At 37.3% G+C, this 27,704-nt stretch overlaps 1 protein-coding gene and 1 non-coding gene across 5 annotated transcripts; one reads left to right on the top strand and one right to left on the bottom strand.

Moving 5' to 3' along the window:
- Nucleotides 1-348: 348 nt before the first annotated feature.
- On the bottom strand, nucleotides 349-27,660 carry NFU1 (NFU1 iron-sulfur cluster scaffold). 4 transcript variants are annotated; one of them, XM_043603556.1, is made up of 8 exons: nucleotides 27,432-27,660; nucleotides 24,082-24,182; nucleotides 17,388-17,523; nucleotides 12,025-12,091; nucleotides 7,795-7,909; nucleotides 3,761-3,821; nucleotides 2,108-2,282; nucleotides 349-511 (listed from the first exon to the last, which is right to left on the bottom strand). In XM_043603556.1, exons 1-8 carry the CDS (start codon nucleotides 27,476-27,478, stop codon nucleotides 467-469), a joined length of 747 nt encoding a protein of 248 aa, XP_043459491.1. In that variant the 5' UTR covers nucleotides 27,479-27,660; the 3' UTR covers nucleotides 349-466. The 4 variants fall into 4 exon arrangements, with proteins under 4 accessions (XP_043459491.1, XP_043459492.1, XP_043459490.1 ...); XM_043603557.1 differs by lacking the exon at nucleotides 27,432-27,660 and adding an exon at nucleotides 26,979-27,382 and having other exon boundaries at nucleotides 17,388-17,460; XM_043603555.1 differs by lacking the exon at nucleotides 27,432-27,660 and adding an exon at nucleotides 26,979-27,277.
- On the top strand, nucleotides 6,310-6,416 carry LOC122467382. The gene has a single exon (XR_006292921.1). It is a non-coding gene; the product is annotated as a U6 spliceosomal RNA (small nuclear RNA).
- Nucleotides 27,661-27,704: the final 44 nt, after the last annotated feature.

Genomic DNA, 27,704 nt, shown 5'->3' on the forward strand with positions numbered 1-27,704 from the left:
TTTGGTCTTTTAGTGAGAAGTCATGTCCTATGTACATTGGGAGCTACTAGCCAAATACCATTTTTTTTTTTAATTCAGTAAAGATAGTTTCAAGCATTACACAAAAAGCTAACCCATTTTAGAATATTTTTAAAAGCATTCTCCTTATTTACTTCTGTATAAAAAAAAGTAAATGAATTAAATGGGGGAAAATGAACTACTTCACACATTATGCAAAGAAGGAGCCATGAGAAATGAAGAACAAACATTAAAATATCCCTGGATAAAATCCACGTGTACAGAAGATGATTCAGGATGTTATAAATAACTCATATGAGGTAAAGCAAACATGCAATATTTATACATCAGTCTCTGAAAAAAGGGCATATTTTATTAATCCTCAAGTTCCTTAGCAGATTAATAATAAAAGCTTGGTATATATTATCAAGAAGTCCAACTGCTGGGCCCAAAGAAAACTCTAATTATTTCAAGGTGAGTTTGCTTCTTTTTCATCAGATTCATCATCCATAACCTAAAACAAAAAACAAAAACAAACAAACAAAACAAAGAGAATTTAAGAATTAAGAAAAGGATTAGAAATTGCTATTTTCCCGATTTTTACTCTTACTTGCTTACCTGAAATACTCTACTCTATAATAACACATGTCAATCCATTAACAACAAATCTATCAATAGTCCCCAAAGCAAAAGGTTTGTCTTATAACCTGGAATCGTAACAACACAAAAGCAAATTTAATATTAACAAATTAATTAAGTAGTGGTCTCTTTTGCTTGTCCCCCCAAAAATCTTTCAGTAGCAGAGTCTGAGCTGGACACTGACTATAGTGATTAACTAAATGGGATTTCCTAGCCACAAGACTAATGTAATGGACTGTATGTTTGTGTGTTCGTTTGTTCTTCCCAACAGTATTCTATTTACTTAAATATATTCTGGGCAGCCACACCAAACTGTTATTATAAAAAGATATATTAGAAAAATGAATCTCTAAAAAAGTAAAGAAATAAAAGATCATACTAGCAACCAATTACTTTGGTCTTACTCAGATAAAAATTCATTTTAAACCTTAGAAAAATATGAAGACATTTATTTCTATGAAGTTAAAATATCAGAAGAATACTAACAAACACCTGATTTAAAAAATGAAAAGATTAACATCTTTTCATGGATTAACATATTACTCAGAAAATAAAGACCAACTCCTTTGAAGAAGAAAAGAGTTATATAAACCTAAGGAACATTTTTTTGTCTTCAACACACCTACTATAATTAAACACCAATTCAAGTTTGTAATCTAACTACCAATTCATTACCCCATCCTGGACAAGTGAACAAAAATGTTCCTTTGTCAATCCACCAAAGTGTCAAATAATCCAATTCTTTAAAAAGGCACGTAAGGCACAGAGAAGATAATGGAACAAAAATAAGTTTTTCTCTTTCTTTTTTTTCTTTCAATGTTTATTTTTGAGAGAGGGAGAGCGAGCGCATGCACACAGGAGGGGCAGAGAGAAGGGGGTAGACAGGATCTGAAGTGGGCTCTGTGCTGACAGCAGAGAGCCCGATGTGGGGCTCAAACTCACGAACTGTGAGATCATGATGAGCTGAAGTTGGACACTTAACCAACTGGGCTAGCCAGGTGCCCCAGTTTTTTGTTTCTTTAAATCTAGAAGAATCTGGTTCTGATCCGACACTATCATGGAAAAATAATTCTCTTATAGTTTTTCTTTTGGGTTGAGTAAAAATTACATCCAAGGAACTGATATTTTATAATCAATCTCAGCAATACTCAATTCAGAGAAATTTGTCAATCACTTCCTATTTTAGGCAGAACATTCCTAAATGTGGAAAAATATTTCCAAATACTTATTTAATACAAACAATGTATACAACGTGCATAACACCCAGGGCTAAGTGTTGCAGAGGAATACAAAGACCTGGATACAATTACAAGTCTCTCAAGGAACTTACCCATAAACATAACTCTGAAACAGACACACTGAAAGAGGCTTTGGACCAAAGCAGAGCTTAATTCCAAGCAGAGGACTGATAAGGCCTTCAAAGAGGAAATGGCAGGCATTGAATCTCAACTGTCATATAATATTGGCATACCTGTTCTACACCCTCTACTTCTGGAATATAAAACTGCAGCATGTTCTGAATTCCATTTTTCAGAGTAATCATTGAACTGGGGCAGCTGGTACAAGAACCTTGGAGTTTGAGCTGTACAATGCCATCTTCAAAGCCTTTATAGATAACATCTCCTCCATCTTCCTGCACAGTTGGCCTGCGGTCACGGAATATTTATGATGTATGTAAGAGAACTGATGTATCCATCAAAAAAATTTAAAACAACTCAGGGCTTAGATGGTATACTGGTAACATTCACAAAGTTAGAGCTACCTATACAATAGAATGAGAACTGTAGTTAGTCTCATTGGTAACTCTCTTTTTACTTTTGGATAAAATGCCAAAATTCATTCAAACATTTTCCACTTATTATATTTTAATCTTGCTTGTTAATAATCTTTTCAGGCATTTAAGATCTCAAATTTCCTAATAATTACAGGGATTACTTAAGATATACTCATTCATTTCTTTTGAATGAACAGAAGCAGACTGACATGACACATGCTGGCTTTTTTTTTCCAGGTAAACTAAATATCAAAATATAACATTAATGCAGAAAAATGCATAAACCATGTATGACCAATTAAATGAATTTTCACAGTGTGAACACACATCTGTCCCAGGCCAAGACACAATTTTAGCACCCCAGAAGTCCCCTTTGTACGTCTTCGCAACCAAAGGTAACCATTTCCTAATTGTTATCACCATTGTTTAATTCTGCCTGTTTTTTAACTTTATAATTTAGGAATATAAATTCTATTTAAAAAACACACAGTATTTACTTTTTTGTATTTGGCTTATTTTACTCTTTATGAGATTCTTCCACATCATCACATAGTATTCCATTAAGTGAAAATGCCAGAATTTATCCCTGCTATTGCTGACGGACTTCTGGGCTAAATCAGGTTTTGGCTTTTACAGATTCTTGCAGATGTGTTTTGCTATACATATATATGATTGCTGGGCATATACCTGAGCATGGAATTGCTGGGTCAGGAATGCACATACATTCAGATGTAGTAGAAATGGCCATATAGTTGCCCTCTGCCCAGCTTCTCATGCTCTAGCCTCACACCAAAAATCAGCAAAATGTCCCACGGGAAGCCTTAATGAGCTTCCCTTCTCTCTAGGATCTTGTGTGCTTCGGCAGCTCTCTACTGTTTTCAAACGAAAAAAAAGTTATTGCATTTTATCTAGCTTTTCTGGGAGTTCTCACCGGGACCACTGCTCTGCTACAAGCAAAAGGGTAAGCCTGCGGTTCTCCACTCATTGAAATTTACTCTTTATGGGCAACAGCTTGAAAAAAGTACTTCCCTTTTCACAATCTTCCCGAACACTGTTTAACTCATTTTTTCATTTTAAGAAATTTGGTATTACAACAAATCAAACCTAGATGGTGACTGTGAACAATAAAGTCCTTTGTTATGTTTAAACAGACTGTTTTAACATTTTGAGTGAACAGATACAATGTACAGACTTTAAATTCAACTGCCAGGGTTATCGATTGTGGTTTACATTTACTTGTACTTATTAGAGTTTTGTTTTTTTTCCCTCATGGACAACTAAAAGTAAACTGCTATTATGAACATTGCCTCTGCAGTATATTTGATTTCAGGCAGAAAGATGAGCACATACCGTATTCTGGTATCTAACAGTTCCTTAATCATTGCCACAACTTCATCATCTTCTTCAGATCCTAGAAACGATTACAAATAAAATATATTAACAGTAGAAATTTTATATCCATGAAAATACAAGTATTAAAACAGGATGATTTTAACTTAATGTCTCATTAAAAAATAAAAGCACAGAACATGTAACTTGGTGTGGTGATACAAGAAAAATGGAAATGATGGTTGGGGAGATGAAAAGATCATTCATTTGATTCTCTGAAGAAAAATTAAGGAGCACTGGTCAACTTGACACATGGCAATACAGGTGAGTAACTGATATAACTTGACCTACTAATGATGTTTAGGGTTTGAATTTTTTTTAGTTAATACATTTGTAAACTTTCATCATCTTCAAGGATTGAAAAACGGCACAGAAAAAAAGACTGCCTGGATTCTGATGGAAACTTTGAGACACAAAAGCACACCTACTTCATTAGTTAAGTTACATTTTTAATTTTTAAATTCAGTGGTTTTCAAGATGACAATGACACTAAATATAGATGTAAGCTTTGTGGAAATTTCAAAATGTGCTACAAATTGAATTAAAAAAAATCAGTTTTTTCATTTTGGGTCATTTTTGTTTTTCTTTTACTTCATAAGGTTATATACCAATCTTAGCCAATGCCTTTTTAAGGGTTAAAAAACAATTTTTTGAAAATAATAAATAAATAAAATTTTTCTGAGAAATTTACCTTTAGGAAAACTAAAAATACAGATAATTCAAATTATACTATAATATACACTGGAATTCTGACACCAATGTAAGTAATAATTATCAATATTAAATTATATTAACTTTGCATCTTTTTTTAAAGTTTATTTACTTATCTTGAGAGAAACAGTGTATGCACACACCTGCACACATGGGAAACGGGCAGAGAGAGGGGAAGAGAGAGAATCCCAAGCAGGCTGTCAGCACAGAGCCTGACTTGGAGCTCAATCTCATGAACCATGAGATCATGACCTGAGCAGAGATCGTTGGACGCTTAACCAAGTGAGCCCCAACTTTAAATCTCTTTTTTTTATGTTCTTTGCTTTTTAAGTTTATTTATTTATTTTTGAGAGAGAGAGCGACCAAGTAGAGAAAGGGTAGAGAGAGAAAGGAAGAGAGAATCCGAAGCAGGCTCTGCTGTCAGCGCAGAGCCCTGTGAGGGCTCAAACTCATGAACCATGAGATCAAGACCTGAGCCGAAATCAAGAGTCACATACTTAACTGACTAGGCCACCCAGGTGCCCCTTAAATCTTTTTTTAGTAAAAGAAATGAAATATAATAAAGTTAAAATTCTCTTTTGTCAAAACCTAAATTCCATTCCCCACTGTCACTTCCATAAACAACCACTACCATAGTTTAGTGTGTATCTTTCTAGTACATTACATTAAATTTACATGTACAAATTTACAGATGAGATCCCACTACACATACCATTCTATACCTTTTTTCTATCTAATATAGCCTACAGTTCCATATCAGCATATATACATAAGCCTTAAATTTAAAATTTATTTTTATGTTATTTTTAGAGAGACAGAGTGCGAGTGGGGGAGGGGCATACAGAGAGGGAAACACAGGATCCAAAGCAGGCTCCAGGCTCTGAGCTGTTGGCACAGAGCCTGACGAGGGGCTTGAACTCATGGACTGTGAGATCATGATCTGAGGTGAAGTCAGACACTTAACCGGCTGAGCCACCCAGGCACCCCGATATATCTCAATTTTTAAAATAGCTACACAGTAATTGTATAGATTTCTTTTCATTTAGCTAATTTCTTGGTTATTTCAGTTGTTTCCAGTTTGCTACTATTTCTAACAATCTGTAGCATACACTCTGGTGTAAAGAATGATCAGTGTACTTTTGCAAATGTTTCTATGAGATAAATTCCTAGTGGTGGGATATTTGAGTCAACACTTGTGTATTTTTCAATTTGGGGAGCTGTGATCAAGTGGCTCTACAAATACTCTACTATCAATTTTACATATATATCCACCAAGAACACCTATAGCTGTTTCATGCATTATTTGAAGTTTGCATAAATGGTACATATGTAAGAACCTGTAAATAAGCATATCCTTTGATTTTCCTTTTTCAATTAGTATTCTCTTTTATATCTTTTCACATTGTATCTCCCAATCTAGTTCATTCCTTTTAATTGCTGATATATTTTTTAAATATTTCAATGAACATGCTTCACGTACTGTTTTATGTACATTTATAAGATTCATTTTGGGTATGTATCTAGAAGTGGAAGTGTTCATCTAAAAGTGGCTATACAAATATTTGTGTGTGTACATATATATGTATGTAAACACACACATGACAGTATCTTTGTGATACTAGAGAAAGGAAAAATTTCATCAACAAATTGCAATAACCACAGCTATTACTTATTAAGCTCCATGTGCACTTACTCTTCCAAGTGCTTTCCACAAAATTAACTTATTCAAAAGGTACAAAAAGCACAAACCACAAAGAAAAAGATGAATATATGTGACTATATTAAAAAGAAAAACTTCTGTGCTTGCTTCAACAGCACAAATACTAACACTGGAATGAAACAGAGAAGATTAACATGGACTCTGAGCAAAGATTACATGCAAATTCATGAAATGTTCTGTCTTTCAAAAAAAAAGGAAAAAGAAAAATTTCTAAATGACAAAAATCCTAAACACAGTGAGAAGGTGAGGAACGGTTAGGGAGGTTATTTGCAATGAATACACTTAACAAAGGACAAACACCCAGAATATTTTTCAAAAACCTGCTAAAATCAACACAAAAGAGACAACTTAATTTTTAAACAATGGGAAAAGATTATGAACAGGAAATTTACTGACAAGAAAAATAACGGCCAGTAAACATATGAAAACCTTCAGGCTCAGTGCTGATCAAGAAACTGCAACTAAAATAGGATATCATTTACACTTAACATACTGATTTAAAAAAAAAAAAGACACTAAGTGATGATAAAGATGTGAGTTCAAATTCTTATATACTGCTAATTAACATATAAATTAAAATAATTTATAATACAGCAATTCTGGTTTGAGGAATATATTATAACAAAACTTTTCACATATGCACTGACTTGTGCAAGGTTGCCCACTGCAGCAATGTTTGTAATAGAAATTAGCATAAATAATTCACTTGACCATAAGGAACAAATTAAGTGTAGTTTATTCATATAATAGAATACTATCTAGTACTTAAATAAACTAGAACTACATTTTTTCAAAATATGCTCAGTGAAAAGAGGCTAATTGCATATAATATACATTATTTAAAGTTTAAGAACAAAAACCAATACTATATATTCCCTGCAAAGACTTTTATGTGTGTAAAAGTTTAAAACACAAACCAAGTTTACACAAATCTCTGGAAGTAGAAAGGGGAAGGGATGCAGGTTGTGGAATTTTGGTTCTGTCTTTAATGTTTTACTTAAAAATAAGTATATAGCAATTGTGGCAAAAAACTAACATCTATGAAATCCGAAAAGAGAGAAAATTGATATACATTGTATTATTTTCTGTATGTTTGAAAATTTTTATAATTGAAAAATTTAGTTTTAGATAATCAATTTATACACAAGTTTTCAAAAATAATGGATGAAACTAGTATATGTGAAGTTCTGTTCCATCTGGAATTGGTTCCAGAGTTAAATATGGTACAATGATAAAAATCTGTATTCTCGTGACTACTTTTTTTTTAATGTTTATTTATTTTTGAGAGAAAGAGAGAGACAGAATGTGAGCAAGCGAGAGGCAGAGAGACAGAAACACAGAATCCAAAGCAGGCTCCAGGCTCTGAGCTGTCAGCACAGAGCCCGATGTGGGGCTCAAACTCATGAACCATCAGATCATGACCCAAGCTGAAGTCGGACGTTTAACCAACTAAGCCACCCAGGCGTCCTAGTATTCTCATGACTTTTGAAATCAAGACAAATGTGAGGAAAGTAGAAACTTTTTTTAGAAAATGAAAATAAATATTAATTATCCAACATATTACCTGCTTCTCCTGAAGATGTTTCCTCAGTAACTAAGGGTAAGCCAGAAGCAAAGAAATCCATGATTGTTGCATAAATATCTGGTTTCAGTAAATTCCAGTCTAACTCTTCACTTTCCTGTAAATATTTAAAGGAAAATGCTGTATTTCTAATCAAAAGCAAAGACTAATACAGAATAACACCCTGAATCTTTTAAGAATCATTTCCTATATATATCCTATACTATGTAATAGCACTCATTTCTGGAGAACACATGTTAATTCCAGTTCTTAATAGATCTGGTTTATAATGACTTTTAGAAGATATAATCTTAGAACATTCCTCACGCATTTATTCATTCATTCATCAAACTTGTGTTAAGTGCGCTGGATATACCATGTCTTGTATAGGGGATAAAAGATATTTTTTCATGTGGTGAAGGGAGTTAAAATACTGCATGAATTCTGTGTTTAGAGAGAATGATAAAGAGATTTCCATTCTTTTAAAGAAAATAGGATACAGTTACTTGACCAAATATACAAGATAACCCCCAAGTATTCAAAGAATTCAACTTACTATCTTACTCAAGAGTAGAAGAAATCCAATGACACAACTGTAGAAGCAAAACATATAATATGGTGTCTTATCTATAGCCGTTGTGCTAGAGGGCTTGTGGACCTCCAACAAGCCTGGCATCCTTAAGAAAGAATACTTAATTATGTGACCTGTCGGGTCAACTACTTGATTCCATTAAAAAAAGGCAGGATTGGGGCACTTGGGTGGCTCAGTCAGTTGAGTGTCCGACTTCGGCTCACGTCATGATCTCACAGTTCATGAGTTCAAGCCCCACAACAGGCTCGGTGCTGACAGCTCAGAGCCTGGAGCCTGTTTCGGATTATGTCTCCTCTCTCTGCCCCTCTCCGACTTGCACTCTTTCTCTCTCAAAAATAAATAAACATCTAAAAAAAAAAAAAAAGGATTATGGGGCACCTGGGTGACTCAGTTAAGTGTCCAACTCTTGATTTGGGTTCAGGTCATGATCTCACAGTTCATGAGATGGAGCCCCGAGCCCTATGCTGGGCTCTGCTCTGACAGCATGGAGCCTGGTTGGGATTCTCTTTCTCCTCTCTCTCTGTCCCTACTCCATTTGCACCTGCATTCTTTCTTTCTCTCTCTCTCTCAAAAATGAATAAACTTAAAAAAAAAAAAAAAGGATGGGATTATTAAATACCTAAATAGTACGAACATCTGAAAAGAGAAAGGGAGCATGTTTTATTTTAGTTTTTTAAAGGGGAGCTCTTTAGGAGGAAAAAGTATTAGATGCAATCCATTTAGATTCTCAGGAGATTATCAGCTAGTGCCTATCCTTAAATACTATTAAAAATGAGTCTACATGCATAAAAGGGGCAATTTTTGTCATGGACGAAGAACCAACTTAGAGACAGTACACAGAAGACAAGATAAATGCACACTGCTGTGGATATAGAACAAAACTAGTGAGTTGCCTTAGTGATTGGGAATGGGAAATAGTTCTAGGTAACATTTTAATAAATTATTTGGAAGATGGATCAGAGGGCTACCTCAAAATCTTCATCAAATAGTGGGCTCTAGGGGCATCTAGGTGGCTCAGTCAGATAAGCGTCCACCTCAGCTCAGGTCACAATCTCGCAGTTCATGAGTTCAAGCCCCACATCAGGCTGTCTGCTATCAGCACAGAGCCTGCTTCAGATCCTCTGCCCCCCTTTCTCTCTGCCCCTCCTCTGCTTACACATGCTCCCTTTCTCTTTCTCACTCTCTCCCAAAAATAAATAAACATTTAAAAAAATTTTCAAATAAAAATAAATAATAGGCTCTACTGAATAGGGAAATATTGATAATAAAAAAAACTATTCTGAAGTTGTCTACATGGGGGAAAAAAAAAGCAGTTTATTTATTTAGAAAAAAATAAGAGGCACCTAGCTGGCTCAGTTAGTAGAATATGTGATTCTTGATCCTGGGGTCATGAGTTCAAGCCCCATGTTGGGCATAGAGCTTACTTAAAAAAAAAAAATACTGAAAGTATCAAAGTTATTTCAAAGGATGGAAGAATAGAAAACTAACTTTACTCTGCTAAAGAAATGAATGATTCAGGGGCGCCTGGGTGGCTTAGTCAGTTAAGCATCCAACTTCAGCTCAGGTCATGATCTCACGGTTCATGGGTTTGAGCCCCATGTCAGGCTCTGTGCTGACAGCTCAGAGCCTGGAATCTGCTTCGGATTCCGTGTCTCCCTAATAAGCATTTTTTAATAAGCATTAAAAAAAATTTTTTTTAAAGGAATGAATGATTCACTTTAAATACAGGGAAATGGGCAATAGCCAAAGTTATCAAGTAGATGAGATAGTCTATAATGAGGAAGGTAACTGAAAGAAAACAAATGTACTACTCTACCTATTAAATATCAATATATGCCCTAACTTAGATTATTTATTAGTTATATCATTTCACTTAAGGAAAAATAGTGGAGCCAGAGAAATTCCAAAAAGAGTAACTAAATTATAAACAAAAAAGGAAATAAAAGATGACTTACCAAAATCAAATCAAAGAAAAAAAACAACTCTGAAAGACATAATCACATGTTTTCATCTAAAAAAATTTCTATATGCCATGGCCTGTATATAATAGGACTAAAAAAAACTTGTTAAAATAAATACATAATTTGCCATTTATAAAATGAAGACAAGAATACCTAGTTCTAAGAATTAAATTAGATAATATATATAAAGCACTTCTGCTATGTAAATGCCATACCAGACACGTTGGAAATATTAAACAAAAGCTGGTCCTCCCCCGACCCTTAAAAAATACCAAAGAAAGCAAATTAAAGAATAGTAAAGATAGGCCAGATGTCTCTAAACTGGTAAAGACATGGGATCAGTCAACACAGATTTACACACCACAATCCTTTTGACAGAAACCTGAAAATTTAATCTACGAAATCTTACATCATTGTTTCGTTCTACAGAAATTTCTCAAAGTGCATACTATGTGCCAGGCATTGTTCCAGGTGAATTTAACAAGATGGACAATCTCTTTCTTTAAGGAGTTTACATTCCAGTACAGGAAAGACAGGTAATAAAATTAACCGAGAAAGAAAGTGACTAAGTGACAAGTACAACGAAGACAATAAACAGGGTAATGAGCTCCTGGACAGATGGCCACTTCAACTAATATGGTCAAGAAAGGACTTTCTGAGAATGTAGGGCCACTAACACTTTCAACAACAGGGAAAAACATTTACAATCAGGATATCTGCAAGAACTATGGAAATTGGGATTGCCACCACGGAGGAAAACCCTAATTCTCCTCCACACATAAAGAGCTACAAGAGAATGCTGGACTATTTGTACCATGTCACTAAACCAGTCCACTGTTATCAGTCCGATCCGTGCATCAAGAACTCAGAGCAATCCTTTCAAATTGCTTAAGAAGAGTTAAATGGAAACTTTCGATTTTGACAAGATACTGAAAAGTGATTAAGTTCAGTGTATACATATCAACGAACAGATCTAAAAGTATACATAGTTCAAATTTAAACAATTCATTTCTCACTATCTAGTAGACTTAAAAATGAAACCACCTCTTCTAGCAGATACCACTTCAGCTGTTGGATTGGGTAGCATATTTACATATTGTTTTTGACACTTAGAGGTTAACCAAGTGCTACAGAACTACACAGTGCACTGCTCATATTACAGCAGGATGTATAATGTGGGAGATGCCATGATGAAAAGAGCCCATTTTGAATGGAGACATATTCATGCTGTTGGTCAAATATAGAAACATAGTTTGATTATTTGTTTCTTTTTACTCTCTCATTTTAAATTAAGAACTAGTAAAAATATCAAAGCCACCAATAAAATTTCAATTATGAAATAAAAAAGGATTAGTAAAAAAATAATAATTGGAGCCTAAATTCTAGTTCTGCCCAGGTTGAGTCCTGGCCCTGCTGTAGGGTAGATATATAATCCTGGATGCTGCATTTAACCATCTGAAGCTAAAGTTTTTCTCTTTTGAAAAACAAGGGATTTGGATAATTTCAACTTGAAAATTCTACTTAATAATTAACTTGAGAAATGCGAGAAGTAAATTTAACTTGAGATTTTTGGTACCAATATGCATAAAATACATTAAGAAAGGAAATTCGGAAAGGAATGTTGGACGCGGAAAAAACTAAAAGAACTTCACATCTTATTTTATATAATCCTATGTTTACCTTTGTAACAGTGATGAAATCTGGTCCAAAAAAGACACTTTTTACTCCTTCAATCCTAAATAACTGCCTGTGAATAATAAAAAATAAGAGATAATAAAATGCTTTATTATAGAAAAGTTTAAACATAAAGGTGGAGAGAAAAGTAAAAGAGCATTTACATACCCATCACCAGCATGAACAATTCACAGCCAACAATTATCAATTCATGGCTAATCTTGTTTCATCCTCTTACCCTCTGATCTAGCAATTACTCTTAGGTATTTACCTAAGAGAAATGAAAACATGTTCCACAAAGATGTGTACATGGACCTTTATAACAGCTTTATTTATAAAAGCCAAAAAAATATCTGGACACATCCATCAATTAGTGAATAACTAAACAGACTGTGTGTACCTGTACAATGCAGTACTACCCAGCAATAAAAAAGAATAGACTACTGGCACATGCAAAAACAAAGAGGACTCTCAAAAGCATTATGCTAAATGAAAAGAAGCCAGGGCTGCCTGGGTGGCTCAATTGGTTAAGCATCTGACATTGGCTCATGGTCTCATGGTTCATGAGTTTGAGCCCAACATCGGGCTCCACGCTAATGGTATGGAGCCTGGTTGGGATTCTCTCTCCCTCTCTCTCTCCCCCTCCCTTTCTCCACTCTGTCCCCACTTGTACTCTTTGTCTCTCAAAATAAATAAATAAACTTAAAAAGATATGTAAATAAAATAAATGGGGAAGGAAGGAAGGAAGGAAGGAAGGAAGGAAGGAAGGAAGGAGGAAGGGAAGAAGTCAAACACAAAAGACTATATGGTGCCATTTATATGAAACTCTAGGAAAGGTAAAACTGTGGTGGCAGAAAGAAATCAACAGTTACCAGGGTGACAGATGTGTGAACTAACTTTATTGCGGTAAGCATTCTGCAATACACATGTATATCAAGTCAGCACACTGTATACCTTAAATTTACATAATGTTTTACATCAATTATATCTCAGCAAAGCTGCAATGCATTGCCATGAAACAAAATAGTTACCAGGGTATGAAAATGAAACAAGAAGAATGAGTGCAAATAGAAATGAGGGATTTCTGCAGTGATAAAAATGTCCCGGGGCGCCTGGGTGGCGCAGTCGGTTAAGCGTCTGACTTCAGCCAGGTCACGATCTCGCAGTCCGGGAGTTCGAGCCCCGCGTCAGGCTCTGGGCTGATGGCTCAGAGCCTGGAGCCTGTTTCCGATTCTGTGTCTCCCTCTCTCTCTGCCCCTCCCCTGTTCATGCTCTGTCTCTCTCTGTCCCAAAAATAAACGTTGAAAAAAAAATTAAAAAAAAAATGTCCCTATGTTTTTATTTTAGTGGTAGTTATACAATTATATATATTTAACAAAACTCTGGACTGTACACTTAAAATTGGTGAATTTCATTTCATATAAATTATACCTCAATAAAACTAATTTTTAAAATCCTCTAAAATAGGAGGAAGGGAGGATTATAATTTGAAAAGCCCCTACGGGATTTTGAAATGCACCTTCCTTCCCGCATCACTGATATATGTACCATACATACCTAGTATACACTCCAGAGCGATTTCCTTTTTCCCTTATCCCCTTTTAGGAATAAAAGCTGATATACTTCAAAAAAGGTTACAGTTTACCTCTTCTTTGTCTATCATTGAAAGAGTGTTACTGGAATTACTATTTTTTTTTTTTGACGTTTATTTATTTTCAAGAGAGAGAACAAGCAAGCACATATGCACACAGGAGGGAAAGGCAGAGAGAGAGGGAGACAGAGAATCCCAAGTAGGTTCCCGCTGTCAGCACAGAACCCAATGCAGGGGTAGAGCTCTCGAACTGTGAGATTATGACCTGAGCCAAAATCAAGAGTTGGACACTTGACCGACTGAGCCATCCGGGCGCTCCCTGGAATTACTATTTTTAAATTATTTAGGAATTTGTCTGAAATGATGTCACCCAGGTCCTCTACACAACCATTCAACATTAAATTTATAAGAAGTTACAAGATATTTGGTTGCATAGTATGATCCAATAAACCCAAGCACAGACCTATAAGTAGGTCCTCTGATTGGCTCTGTACATCTGCACTGTTAGCAAAGCTTTTTTTTTTTTCAAATGAAAGGACGGTGCGAAAAATCAACCCAATCTTTGGGCCATGTCAGTCAGGGGAACTGCTGTAGGCAAGAGTTCATAGGTTCTGTCCCTAAAGAAAGAAAAAGCTGGAAAGGTGTTTCAAATAGACTAAACATGCTTTGCCATTTAGGTTACTTTCCTTAGGACAATTCCAACTCCTACAATGTCCAAGATATGACACCCAGAACTGAACACATATCCCAAACGTAGTCTGACTTATTCAGAGCACAAAGACTGTTACCTCTCTTGAGCTGGACCCTAGGACTCTGTTAATGTTTGACTTTTTTGAGTACTGCATCATATCCAACAGAAATAACTGAAAGGTCAGATTCTGCCATCCTGTAATTGTGCTATTCATTTAAAAAATTTAAATAACAAGGCTTAACATTTGTTCCTGTTAGATTTTACCTTACTTGCTTTACCCTATCATTTTAGCCTAGTGAAACTTCTTAAAAATTCCTCTGAATTTTGCCATGTAACATACAAACAATTCCTCCCACCTGAAAATTGATAATTTTATCATTATTAATGCTGCTGACAAAGAGAATTATTGAATAAACATGGCAACCACAGAAATACTACAGATACTAAGGATCCTCTTACATGTCTCTAGAGACAGATTTACACTCGACTTACATTTCGTTGTCGCGTCCATAAGGATAGTGAGAAACAATTCAGATGCCTCTCTGAAGTAAGATACACTCTCATTTACTCATTCATTCAGTTACTCATTCAACAAATATTTGGAAACTTGCTAAATATCTGACACTGTGCTAAACACCAGAGATACAATGATGAGCAAGACAAACTGGTCTCGGTTTTTCAGGAAGCTTACATTCTAGCCTACAGCAAAAACATTCTCTGTTAAAACAACAAAAACGAGATTAGTTTTGCTTGACTGAAGATAATAAATTCTGTGAATCCAGGAAATGAGCTACTAATTTGAAAAGGGCTTTTGCCAACTGAACATCTGACAGAAATAATCTCCAACTTATCTGTAAGTGAACAGAGTCTTCTTACTTTTATATTCTTCCTAAATACAAAAATACATGAATTCATTCTTGATGCAAACATTTCAAACTATTTATATAAAGTGAAAATGACTCTTGACCAACCCCTCCCCCAAGTTCACTGTTACCAGTTGGGGGTACATTCTTCTAGACCTTTATGTTACTATATTTTTGTTTTGTGTTTAGCTTTATATACATAATAATCATATTGTACTCACTGGTTTTTTTTTTTTAATGTTTATTTATTTTTGAGAGAGAGAGAGAGAGAGAGTGAGACAGTCTGAGTGGAGGAAAAGGGAGAGGAAGACACAGAATCTGAAGCAGGCTCTAGGCTCTGAGCATCAGCACAGAGCCCGACGCAGGGCTCAAACTCACAAACTGTGAGATCATGACCTGAGCCAAAGTAGGACACTTAACCAACTGAGTCACCCAGGTGCCCTGTACTCACTGTTCTGCAACATGCCTTCTTCACTTAACTGTGTGTCTTAGAGGCCAGTCTGTGATAGTAAATGAGGGTTCTCCTCATCTTTTTTAATTATCTGCAGACTATGCATGAACAAAGTTTACTGAACTCTTCCTATTGATGAATATTTAGGTTGTTTCCAACAGGTTACCATTACCAACAAGGCTGTAAGGAAAGGAACATCCTTGTATCACCTTGTGTACATATGTGGATGTTGTCTAAAGTGGTTTTCAACCCCACTAGTAACTTGTGAAATCAATTAGGTATTGAACGGGACTTTAATACAATACAACAGAATAGAATAAAGAGAACAAGAAAAGAAATAAGAATGTATTACACACTGTCAGGATGAAAATTGTCCCATTGAATACCTGTGCCCCATTGAAAAATATAGTAACATGTATTTAGAATTTATCTAAATACATGTGTATATATGTACTGGGTTGTAATATAAAATGTTTCTTAGTGTCACCTGCATCAAAAAGTATGAAAAACAAATGCTCTAAGATATATTGTAATAAGTGGCATCTGTAGGTCAAAGGAAATGTGCATTTTTATTAATGAGAAATTAAAAAAAACACACCTGAGATAAGCATATTTCTGGTTCCCATAAATAAGACATATAAAACAGCTGTGTGTACAGAAGTAGTTAATCTAAGCTTTACTTTCCAAATATCCCTGGATTTCAGTATCAGACTTACATTACCAAAAATTTTAATTGATGTGGACTCTAATTTTTTTTAGGTTTATTTATTTATTTTGAGAGAGAGAAAGAGAGAGAGAGTGCACGCACACAATTGGGAGAGGAGCAGACAGAGAGAGGGAGAGAGATAATCCCAAGCAGGCTCTGTGCTATCAGTGCAGAGCCTGACACAGGGCTTGATCCCAGGAATCGTGAGATCATGACCTGAGCTGAAATCAATCAGATGCTTAACTGACTGAGCCACCCAGGCACCTCAGGACTATAATATTTCTTATTATAATGTCTCTAGCTATTATTAAAAAGAGGTTCATTCTAATAATTTTATCATTTGTCCTTCATCTGACATACATTTAACATGTCTTAATTTAGTGAATTTTATTTTTTTTAATGCTTATTTTTTTATTTTGAGAGAGAGACAGACAGACAGACTGTGGGGGAGGCCAGAGAGAGAGGGGGACAGAGGATCTGAGGTGAGCTCTGTGCTGACAGCAGACAGCTTGATGGACTCAAACTCACAAACCATGAAATCATGACCTGAGCCAAAGTCAGCCACTTAACCAAATGAGCCACCCAGGCGCCCCTCTAGTGAATTTTAAAACGGTCTCCCAATGACTGGTCTTTAAAAAATCATGGCAAACCTGATAACTATTATTATTTATAGTTCTGAATGGAATATTTTAGAAACTATTTCATTTTGAAATATCTAAAAATTTAGCTATCCTTAGGGAAAAAAATGAACAAGTTTTCACTGTTTTTTTATAAACAGTTTTAAATATTTGGAATGAAAATTTATATTATCATTTTAATAATTTTTTTTAAGTAAAAATACAAATTCTTATTTAGCCATGATATAGATCTCTCAAATACATCACTTTTCAAGGGTTCCCTAATATCAACTATTATTTTCCTTTATCTCTTACCTGAAAAGAAAATAAAGCATTCTTTACATTGAAAACAGTGCAGTACACATAAAAATGCGATTACTAAATGAGGCTGCCTCACCCCCAAAGTCAGTTATGTTTCTTGGTAAAAGCAAATAAGAAATAGCAATATACCTAGCCAGAGGGGAGCGAAATGCTGCAGCTGGTGTGGGAAAATCCATGGTCCTTGTCTCAAGAACTGGTTTTCCTGGAATAAATTTTAAACTGTTGGGATTTGGGGTATCTTGTGTTTGAATAAACATGTATCTCACTAAAAGAGAAAAAAGAAGAAAGAATGTTATTCCAGAAAAAAACGGTAGTTAAGTTTATGGACTATGAAGTGCTCATTTTCAAAGAATCAAAAGAAGTAAAAAAAAAGAAAATAAAGCTTTATTGTCCAAGCTGATGAAATAATTTTTAAAGACAACAATGAACTTTATCAATACAGGATAAATGCATTGAATTTTATATTTATACTGATTATTTGGGGCTCCTCGGTGGCTCAATTGGTTAAGCGTCCGACTTTGGCTCAGGTCATGATCTCACGGTTCATGGGTTCCAGCCCTGCGTCAGGCTCTGCACTGACAGCTCAGAATCTGGAACCTGCTTCAGATTCTGTGTCTCCCTTTCTCTCTGCCCCCTCCCCCACCTGTACCCTGTCTTTCTCTCTCAAAAATAAACATTAAAAAAAATTTTTTTTAAAGAAAAGAAAATAAGGCTTTATTGCCCAAGAAGCCAAAATAATTTTTAAAGACAACAATGAACTTTATCAATATAGGATAATTGCACTGAATTTTATATTAATACTGATTATTTAGTTTTGTTACTCAACACTTTCTACCAATATCCTACTTTAAAAAAATTTTTTTAATGATTATTCATTTTTTGAGAGACAGAGAGAGAGAGAAAGAGAGAGAGCGCACGAGCAGGGGAGGGGCAGAGAGAGAGACACAGAATCCAAAGCAGGCTCCAAGCTCTGAACTGTCAGCACACAGCCCAACGCAGGGCTTGAACCCACAAACAGTGAGATCATGACCTGAGCCGAAGTTGGCCACTTAACCAACTGAGCCACCCAGGCATCCCAGCAGTATCCTACTTTTAACGAGGAAGGCATATCATCATTCCAGAGTCTTAAATGTATTTTATTTGTTGACTTAGTACTAATGGCTATTGTAATCATAAACCATCATCACCATGATATTAAAGACAATAAAATGTTAATTCTTTTCTTTCCAAAGTGCTTCCATTCTTTTATTTTATTATTATTATTTTAAATGTTTGTTTATTTTTGAGAGAGACAGAATGAGAGTGGGTTGGGGCAGGGAGAGAGGGAGGCGCAGAATCCGAAGCAAGCTCCAGGCTCCGAGCTGTCAGCACAGAGCCCGGTGTGGGGCTCGAACTCACGAGCTGTGAGATCGTGACCTGAGCCGAAGTCGGACGCTCAACCAACTGAGCCACCCAGGCACCCCTCCATTCTTTTATTTCTTTAAAAAATGTTTACGTATTTATTTTGAGAGAGAGCACACGCTTGTGCATGTGTGTGCACAAGGTGGGGAAGGGCAGAGAGAGAGGGAGAGGAATCTCTAGCTGGACTGTGGACCCAATGTGGAGCTCAACTCCAGAAACCATGAGATCATGACCTGAGCTGAAATCAAAAGTCAGATGCTCAACTGACTGAGCCACCCCAGAAGTTACTGGTTACCATTCTTTTAAAGACAAATTTATAATAGAAACTAATATTTATTGTGTATGTACTTACTACATGCCAGAGACAGGGCTGAGTGCTTTATATATATTTAAGTCTTTAATAATACTATGAAGAACCCTTATTACAGTGAAACCTTGGTTTGCAAGCATAATTCATTCTGGAAGCATGCTTGTACATCAAAGCAAATTTCCCCATAAGAAATAATGGAAACTCAGATGATTCGTTCCACAACCAAAAAAATATTCATATAAAAATGATTACAATACTGTAATATAATACAAAATAATATAGAAAATACAAAATATAAGGAAAAAATAAACAAATTAACCTGCACTTACCTTTGAAAACCTTCGTGGCTGGTGTGAGGGAGGAAGGTTATTGTGTAGAATGACTTTCACTATCACTAACAGAATCACTGAGCTGTCTACTGGCTGAATGGAATCTTTTTCTGCCTGGGGGCCAATGTATATGCTCATACGGATGCTGACTACAGTATAGTATTAATAAATTCTTGTCATATACTGTATTTAATGTAACTGGCAATAAAGCAGCCGAGGAAAGGTCTATATCTGCAGGCAGCCTGACCTAGAATGAAGCGAAGCATTCCTAAGCTTACTCTTGTATGGAAAAGCAAAGGACTGTCCCCAGGTGCTTTGAAGCGACAAAAAATACACTAGTGCCAGCTGTAGGCCCCTCCCAACATTCTGAAAAATCACTGATTTCTGCCAAACACCACGGCCTGAGACTGAGCATCTGAGCATGGGAGACGATCACTCACAATCCCGCAGTGAGAGAGAGAGAGAGAGAGAGAGAGGGAGAGAGAGAGAGAACTACTGGCTCAGTTGTGATCATGTGACATCTGGTGTCATGTACTACTCATATTGCAAGACATCGCTCGTTTATCAAGTTAAAATTTGTTAGAAATGTTTGCTTGCCTTGCAGAACACTCGCCGAACAAGTTACTCACAATCCAAGGTTTTACTGTATTCCCATATTACAAATGAAGAAACTGAAGCTTACAGTTAAGTAATTTGCCCAATGGTATAGTCAGTGACATTATAAATTATCATGAAAGTGGAAATCTACGTGAATTACTTTCTGGAATATTTTTAACTTATCTTTACAGGTTCTTCTTTGCTTCTTCTAGGTCAAGAAGGAATTAAGAATGAATTCATTAAAGGAGTAAAAAATGAACAGAACCTTCACTCTCCTACCTTGCTATTATGATAATAGCTTGTAGGACAAAAGATAGTACTGGGGTTTTAATAGTCTTAAAACTACTTAAACAGGTCCTGATTATTTATTATGAAAATAAACCTTCCAACCAAAACAATTCTCATCTTAGAGCAGTACTGAAATAGATTAATTTATTTAATAGTTATCATGTGCTGGGCCACGATGCTAAGCACTCTCTGTGAATTACATAATTTAATCCTTCCATTCTCTCAAGGAAACACCGTTTTTATCCTATTTTATAAATAAGGAAACTAAAGCTCAAAGTCACTCAGCTAATCAAGAGACAGAGACAGGATTCAAGCCCCACCAATCTCCTACCATGGACTTGCTTGACCACTATACATACTGCCACTCCACACTTAGTGTCAAGCATTCAGAGGAAAATACATTTAAGATCAGTCTTCCTATCCTGTCACAATCCTCGTATCATACGTCTAAGGAAAAGCAGTAAAATATCAAAAAGCAACAGTTTTATTTTTTTTTTTAAGTTTATTTACTTATTTTGAGAGAGAAAGAAAGCGTGAATCAGGGAGAAACAGAAAGGACCCCAAGCAGGCTCCATCCACATTGTCAGCACAGAGCCCGATGTGGGGCTTGAACCCATGAACTGTGGGATCATGACCTGAGCGGAAGTTGGATGCTTAACCAACTGAGCCACCCAGGCACCCCCGGTTTTATTTTAAATGAGAAAGAGAGGGGTGCCTAGGTGACTCAGTCGGTTAAGTGTCTGACTCCTGATTTCAGCTCAGGGCATGATCTCACAGTGGTGAGAATGAGCCCCTGGTAGGGCTCTGAGCTGAGTGTGGAGCCTGCTTAAGATTCTCTCTCTCTCCCTCTGCCTTCTCCTCCACTCACGTGCTAAAATAAAAAATAAAATAAAAAGTAAATTAGAAAGAAATGAAATTTGGCAAAATATATGATTGGTATGGAAGTGCTTTTTTTACTCATTATAAGAGAAGATTCTAATTTGACAGCTGAGAGTGGTTTTTGCCCCGCAGCCAAGCAGCCACCTAACTAACATTGTGTCATTTCCTTGGTGAAGGAGAAACTGAAACTAAAACTCCCATACATTTTAAGTCACTGTCCTGTAAAGATATCACTTGATGACTTGGTAACCGGGCAAATCCTAAAAAAAGAGAAAAATTTTAAATGATAATCTCAGGAGCACCTTGGGTGACTGAGTCGGTTGAGCATCCAACTCTTGATTTCGTCTCAGGTCTTGGTCCCAGGTTGTGGGGTCCAGCCCCACTCTCTCTTTCTCTCTCTCTCTACCCCCCACCCCTCCTCTGCTCGTGCTCTCTCTCAAATAAAAAAATAAGTAAACATAAATTAAAAATAATAAAAATTTAAAAATAAATTTAAAATAAATGTTTAAATTAAAAACAACAAAAATAAAATAAAATGATAACCTCATGGTCCAAATACTTTTTTCTTTCTTTTTTTTTTTATTTCAGAGAAAGAGTGAGTGAATGCAGGTGAGAGGAGTGGAGGGAGAGGGGGAGAGAAAGAGAGATAAAGAGAGAGGGAGAGAGACTCTCAAGCAGGCTCCACGCTCAGCAAGGAGCCTGACTCAGGGCTCCATTCTATGACCCTGGGATCATGACCAAACTGAAATCAAGAGTCAGACGCTCCACCAAATGAACTACCCAGGTGCCCCAAAGTCCAAATACTTGATATAAAATACTCATACATCCAACCAATAAATTCCTCTGAAAATCTGTGTGACTTGGGAACAATTTTTCAGATGGAACATTAAAGAAAGGACTGCCGGGGCGCCTGGGTGGCTCAGTCGGTGAAGCATCGGTCTTCGGTTCAGGTCATGATCTTGCAGTTTATGAGTTCAAACCCCATGTTGGACTCTGTGCTGATAGCCTGGAACCTGCTTCAGATTCTGTGTGTGTGTCTTGCTCTCTGCCTCTCCCCCACTCATGCTCTGTCTCTCTCTCAAAAGTAAACAGACATTAAAAAATAAAGAAAGAAAGGACTATCACCAATTTCTATAAATATAAAGACAACAAGCTTCTTTTAACCTTGGTTATGACCAATCATTTGGTAAGGCCTTTCTTAATAATTTATTGGTAACCAAAATCTCTGCACACATTAAACACTGTACCACAATATTTAAAGAATTGAATCTGGCATCTTTCTTTCTTTCTTTTAAAAGCTTTTATTTGAGAGAGAGAAAGAAAGAGTACACAAGTAGGGGAGAGGGGCAGAAGAAAAGAGAGAGATAGAGAATCAAGCAGGCTCTACGCTCAGCTCAGAGTCCGACGTGGGGCTCGATCCCACGACCCTGGGATCATGATCTGAGCTGAAATCAAGAGTCGAATGCTCAACCAACTGAGCCACCCAGGCACCCCATGGCATTTTTCTACTCAGTCCATTTGTGTACAACTATACATGCAGTAAGAAAGGTTTTTAGAAATACTTGAAGGTAATAACTGTAAACATGGGGCGCCTGGCTGGCTCAGTCAGAAGAGCATGCCACTCTCGATCTGAGGGTCATTCAACCCCCATGTTGGGTGTAGAGATTACTAAAAACATAAAAACTTTAAAAAAGTATAAATGTAAAAAAAAATTTAAGACAGCATAATCTATATATACTTTTTGAAGTAGAAAATATATGATAACACAACATAAGCTTTCTCTCTTGACAATGAGCAAAGCTATTTCAAAATAGGAATTTGACTAGGCATTAACAAAATCATTCCAATTATAGTCTAAACTGGATTTAATTTGGTATTTCAGAAATGACACCCAGGTCCATCATCCAGAAAGATACCCCTGAATGTGTCATAAGGGTTCCAACAAAATAGACTGATCTAAAATAATTTTCCTATTATGCTTGGTCTAATAGGTAATAGGTAGGCAGAAGCTCTTCCAAAACTATAGATGTATGGTGCTTAAAGTTAGTATCAAAGACTATGATCAGTGGGTTTCCAATTTGAAAAGCATGAGGACCACATAATTCCACCCTACAAAATTTAAAAGTCCAATTAAAGTAGCTTAACATGCTGAGTTACTATTTATGCCTATATTTTCATTCTGTGATTCAAGGAGACATGCAAGGTTCTCCTCTTCTTGCCCCAATATACAGGGGACGTAAGGTCTCTTATCTACCCAGATCTATATCATATGGTTAGCCAGAGTCAGCCACCTGCCAGAGTACAGCCACAAGGTGTTCAAGGCAGTGATAGAAATGGGAGAGGGCCCAAGAGCTAAATCCAAACTCTTATAGCTCCATAAGTACACAAAGGCACAGATTTACACAGACACACAGAGACAGCTCCCAAGGTTCCCTAACCACATGACACTGGTCACAGTTCAATAATTTTCAAATCCTGTCTTCATTATTTCCAATATTAACAAAAATAAAATAAAATAAAAAGCATGTAACATCAACAAAATTATCAAGAAAGCCATAGTTAATTGATTTGGATACAAAAAAAGAAAAATTACATCGAAAGTACTATTTCCTGAAGCCTCGATGAAAGCTAGAAATTTACTGATTTTAGATGCATTCTTGTCAAAATAAGAAGGGTAGGAGCTTAAAATACATACAAGTTTTTTAAACAAACCCATTTGTAACTTCTTTTTATATTTTCATTTCAGAAATCATTTCCTGAACAATGTTCCAGAAGATGTGTTACACAAGATACCGAGATTTCATAGATCTATTGGACACTGTGCTCAGGATTCTTGAAATCTAATGCCAAGCATACCTGTAACAGTCAAGCATGAAGTTATGATACAAAAAAACGCCATGTTCTTTTGTGCATCTGAATAGGAAATTTACAAACTCTCGTCTTTTATGATCCACAAAATTTTGAGCATAGTTTCATTAGTTTCTGAAACATAATTTGTTTTAAAGAGATGAAATTTTACCTGTGTTACATAAGGTTGCAGGCAGTGGGAAAAGTGGTCTTTGTACAAACTGATGCAGAGGCTGTTTTGTCATGGTATACAGATTCATCATAGGACAGAATCTACATTTAAAAACAAACAAAAATGACATTTCAAGAGATAATCTTTTAAGCTCAGTTTCTACTTCTTATACACACACACATATATATATAAAAAATGAAAATAACAACAAAGCTGAATTTTCATTCTCCATCCACATTATTTCCCCTTCTTTAGGCAAGCAATATCTGCAAACAATTTAAAAACATGAGCTCAAATGGAAACTTATAGTCTTGATAACTGAGTGTACACAGGATTGTGCAATATCCAATGTAAGAAACAGAAATGCAACTACATTTGTGATTTATAACCTGGATTCCCAGACTCTTAGCTATGCATGAAGGATGCAAAGAACTACCAATTGCTTTTTTCCTTCTTTTCAAACTTTAAAAAAACTAGGTGATAGAGTCACACGGTTCAAAATTCAAAGGGAACAAAAGTAAATACTTTGAAGTCTCCCTCCCTTTTCTGTCTCTACCATCATGCTTTCCTGGAGAGAACCAATACTACCTGTTCTGAAAGGTATCTCAATACTTCAAAAAGTCTAACAAAGTGTACTATTCTCCAAACCGCTAAAGAAGGTAATAATCCATATATGCTTTTATTTTTTTTTAAGTTTATCTATTTATTTTGAAAGAGAGAGAGAGAGAGAGGGAGAGAATCCAAAGCAGGCTCCAACTTTCATCATGGAGCCCGATGTGGGGCTCGATCCCACAAACTGTGAGATCATGACCTGAGCCAAAATCAAGAGTCGGACGCTTAACACACTGAGCCACCCAGGCTCCCCTATATATATGCTTTTAGACTGGAAACCTCTTAAGCCAGTGTTTGTAACTTTGGTTATTTCTCTGTGATACAGAAGTACCAATTGGTTATTTTTTCATGGTTTTAACAAATTAAAAATGAAGGGAGAAGGGAAAACAAATATTACCAAAAAAGGAAAAAAAAAAAACTTCAGTAAAAATTTTTAGAAATCTGATGCAAGTTACTTTAAAATCCAGTTTACTTTAGAATACTATTGCTATCAGGATGCCTGGGTGGCTCAGTTGGTTAAGCATCCGACTTGGGCTCAGGTCATGATCTTGCAATCTGTGGGTTCAAGCCCCACATCAGGCTCTGTGCTGACAGCTCAGAGCCTGGAGCCTGCTTCAGATTCTGTGTCTCCCTCTGTCTCTGCCCCTCCCCCACTTGTACTCTGTCTCTCAGAAATGAATAAACATTAAAAAAAAATTTTTTTAAAGAATACTATTGCTTTCTTCACAGTTTTCATTTCACAGCAGTTGCTAAAGAATTTTAAATATATACATGATCACTTAAAAGTATTTTTTCTGATTATTTTTATCTGCAAACTCATTAAGGGAAGGGGTGTCTCCATTTCTGTGCCCCTCAGCAGCAAGCATGATGGATGGCCTCAGTTCTTCATTTCTAAAATGAAATATTCACAGCTACCTCAAAGACTGAGCCATAAAAGGATCCAGATAATCCATGTAAAGTGCATACATCAGTGCCTAGCCTTGTAGTTAGAGTTCAGTAAATGTTGGCTACCACTATTATTACGTGATAGGTGCTCAATTAATTACTGAATGAGGTTTAAGGCTTGGGGTGAAAACATTTTTATCCATAGCTCACTACCTAAATCTTGACTATGCTGGAATATGGGAATACACACTGAAGACCGGTATTCTTATCCCTTAGGCCCACAGAAAAGGCAACAGAATGGATGGATACTGTGACACAGATGGGTTTAAAGTGACAAATAGTAAAGGAGAGGGGGGGCCTCGGTGGCTCAGTCGGTTGAGCCACCAACTACTCTTGATTTGGGCTCAGGTCATGATCTCAAGGTTCAGGAGATGGAGCCTAGTGCCAGCCTCTGCACTGGCAGCATGAAGCCTGCCTGGGATTCTCTCTCCCTCTCTCTGTCCCTCCCCTGCTCATATATTCACTCTCTCAATCTCTCTCTCTCTAAATAAATAAACTTAAAAAAAAATAGTAAAGTTAAGTTAAATTCTTCCAGTAAGACATCTACCAAAACAGCACAAGGGGATAGTAGGTGACTAACAAATCTTTCAGCAAACTTAATGCTTTTAAATTTCAAGGACATCGTTAGCACTAAAATCCCTAACATCCACTGGGTGAAACCCTGTAGGCCCTTTTGTCCTTTTGTTCCAGTGGCAAAATCAGGACACCTACTTAAGTTATCAACCCTTTTCATCCAACCAACGTTGACAGATGTCACTGGGAGGCCAAACTCAAAGGCGGGTTGCACAAAAGGGGAAAAAACAAGGCAACAGAGTGGCTCTAGGTGATACGGGGGAAATCCAGGGGTCTAGATTCTCATCAGAGTTCCATCACTTAGAAGTTATATGACCTCATACAGGTCACGTCCCCTTTTCTGGGCCTACTGAGAAAATGAGGAATTGAGGTATTTTCTCCCATTCTGTAGATATTTTGATTTGTGTTTAAAAAGCAGAGGGACTGCACATGATGGAAAGGCTGGAGGGGACCACACTGATTTTTAAAATATCTCCTCCGTGGGGTCTCTGCAGCCAGTCTCTGCGGGCCTCCCCACCGCAGGGATTCAGGCGCCGGATCTCAGCGCCTGGGACCGGGCGCCGCAGATCCCGCCCGAATTGAGGGCGCAGCGCCGCCTCACCGATAGGCGCCCACCTCGGGGCGAGACCCCCAACTGAAGCGACGGGGCGCACCCGAAAGCTCGGTCAGGGGCACTTCTGCCCACCCCGCTGCGGGGGCAGCGGCCACTCCGCTGGTTAACTAAGCCCGGCGGCACGCCTGTGCGGAGCTCCTGGCTCGTCACCTACCGCCTACACAGCCTTGCGGCTGCAGCCGCACCTCCCCAACGCAGCCGGGCCGCCGCTGCCATCTTAGTCCCAGTGCGCAGCAAGTGGGGCAGCTCTCACCGCTTCGCCGACTGGCGGAAGCCCCGCGCAGGCGCAGGCCGGCCAGGAGCGGGACAGGCTCCGTGGAGAGCGTACCCTGCCGGCGGCGGGCGGTGCTGCTGCGGGTGGGACGGGAACCTTGCTCCCGGCTCCCGGCAACCATTGCCCACCTACACAGTAAGCCTGGACCAGGGCTGGGAGAAGCCCCGGAGACGCTTGCGCAGGCGCCCTAGGTAAGGCACGACTCAGCACACATGCGCGCAGCAGCGCTTGGCTTTTTCTTCTTGATGGGAGCTTCTGCCGAAGGATGCGTGCACCGCAATGCTGCTCTCCAACCGTAAACCTGCCCATTGCCATTAGTAGGATCCTGCTCACCCTCGAGTCCCAGCTCGATGACTGCGTAAAAAGACTCCCCGGAGCATCCCCTCGAAAGAGTTGTCACCTTCAGCGAGATGCCTGCTCTTCTCCCTTGGAGCTCTGGTTGGTTCTCTTATCCTTCTGTTAGGCTGGGCTTATAGACCCACTCATCTTGGACCAGTCCCCACAGGACTCACCTCCTGCAGCGCTGCCCTTTGCTTTATAAACATGAGTATTTGACTAGCTTCCAGAGCCAAGTGCAAAAGCCTATTAACTACTCTTCCAGAACTT

This window comes from Prionailurus bengalensis, chromosome A3 (genome assembly GCF_016509475.1).
Source record: "Prionailurus bengalensis isolate Pbe53 chromosome A3, Fcat_Pben_1.1_paternal_pri, whole genome shotgun sequence".
NCBI classification, from domain to species: domain Eukaryota; kingdom Metazoa; phylum Chordata; class Mammalia; order Carnivora; family Felidae; genus Prionailurus; species Prionailurus bengalensis.

Bases quoted from the DNA above. Each gene is read 5' to 3' on its own strand.
- NFU1 (XM_043603555.1), bottom strand. From the start codon at position 27,040: ATGGCAGCGGCGGCCCGGCTGCGTTGGGGAGGTGCGGCTGCAGCCGCA. The intron at 24,183-26,978 runs GTAGGTGACGAG...TTTTAAATGTAG, and splicing joins GCCGCAAGGCTGTGTAGGCG to ATTCTGTCCTATGATGAATC. The intron at 3,822-7,794 runs GTAATATGTTGG...AATCGTTTCTAG, and splicing joins AACATCTTCAGGAGAAGCAG to GATCTGAAGAAGATGATGAA.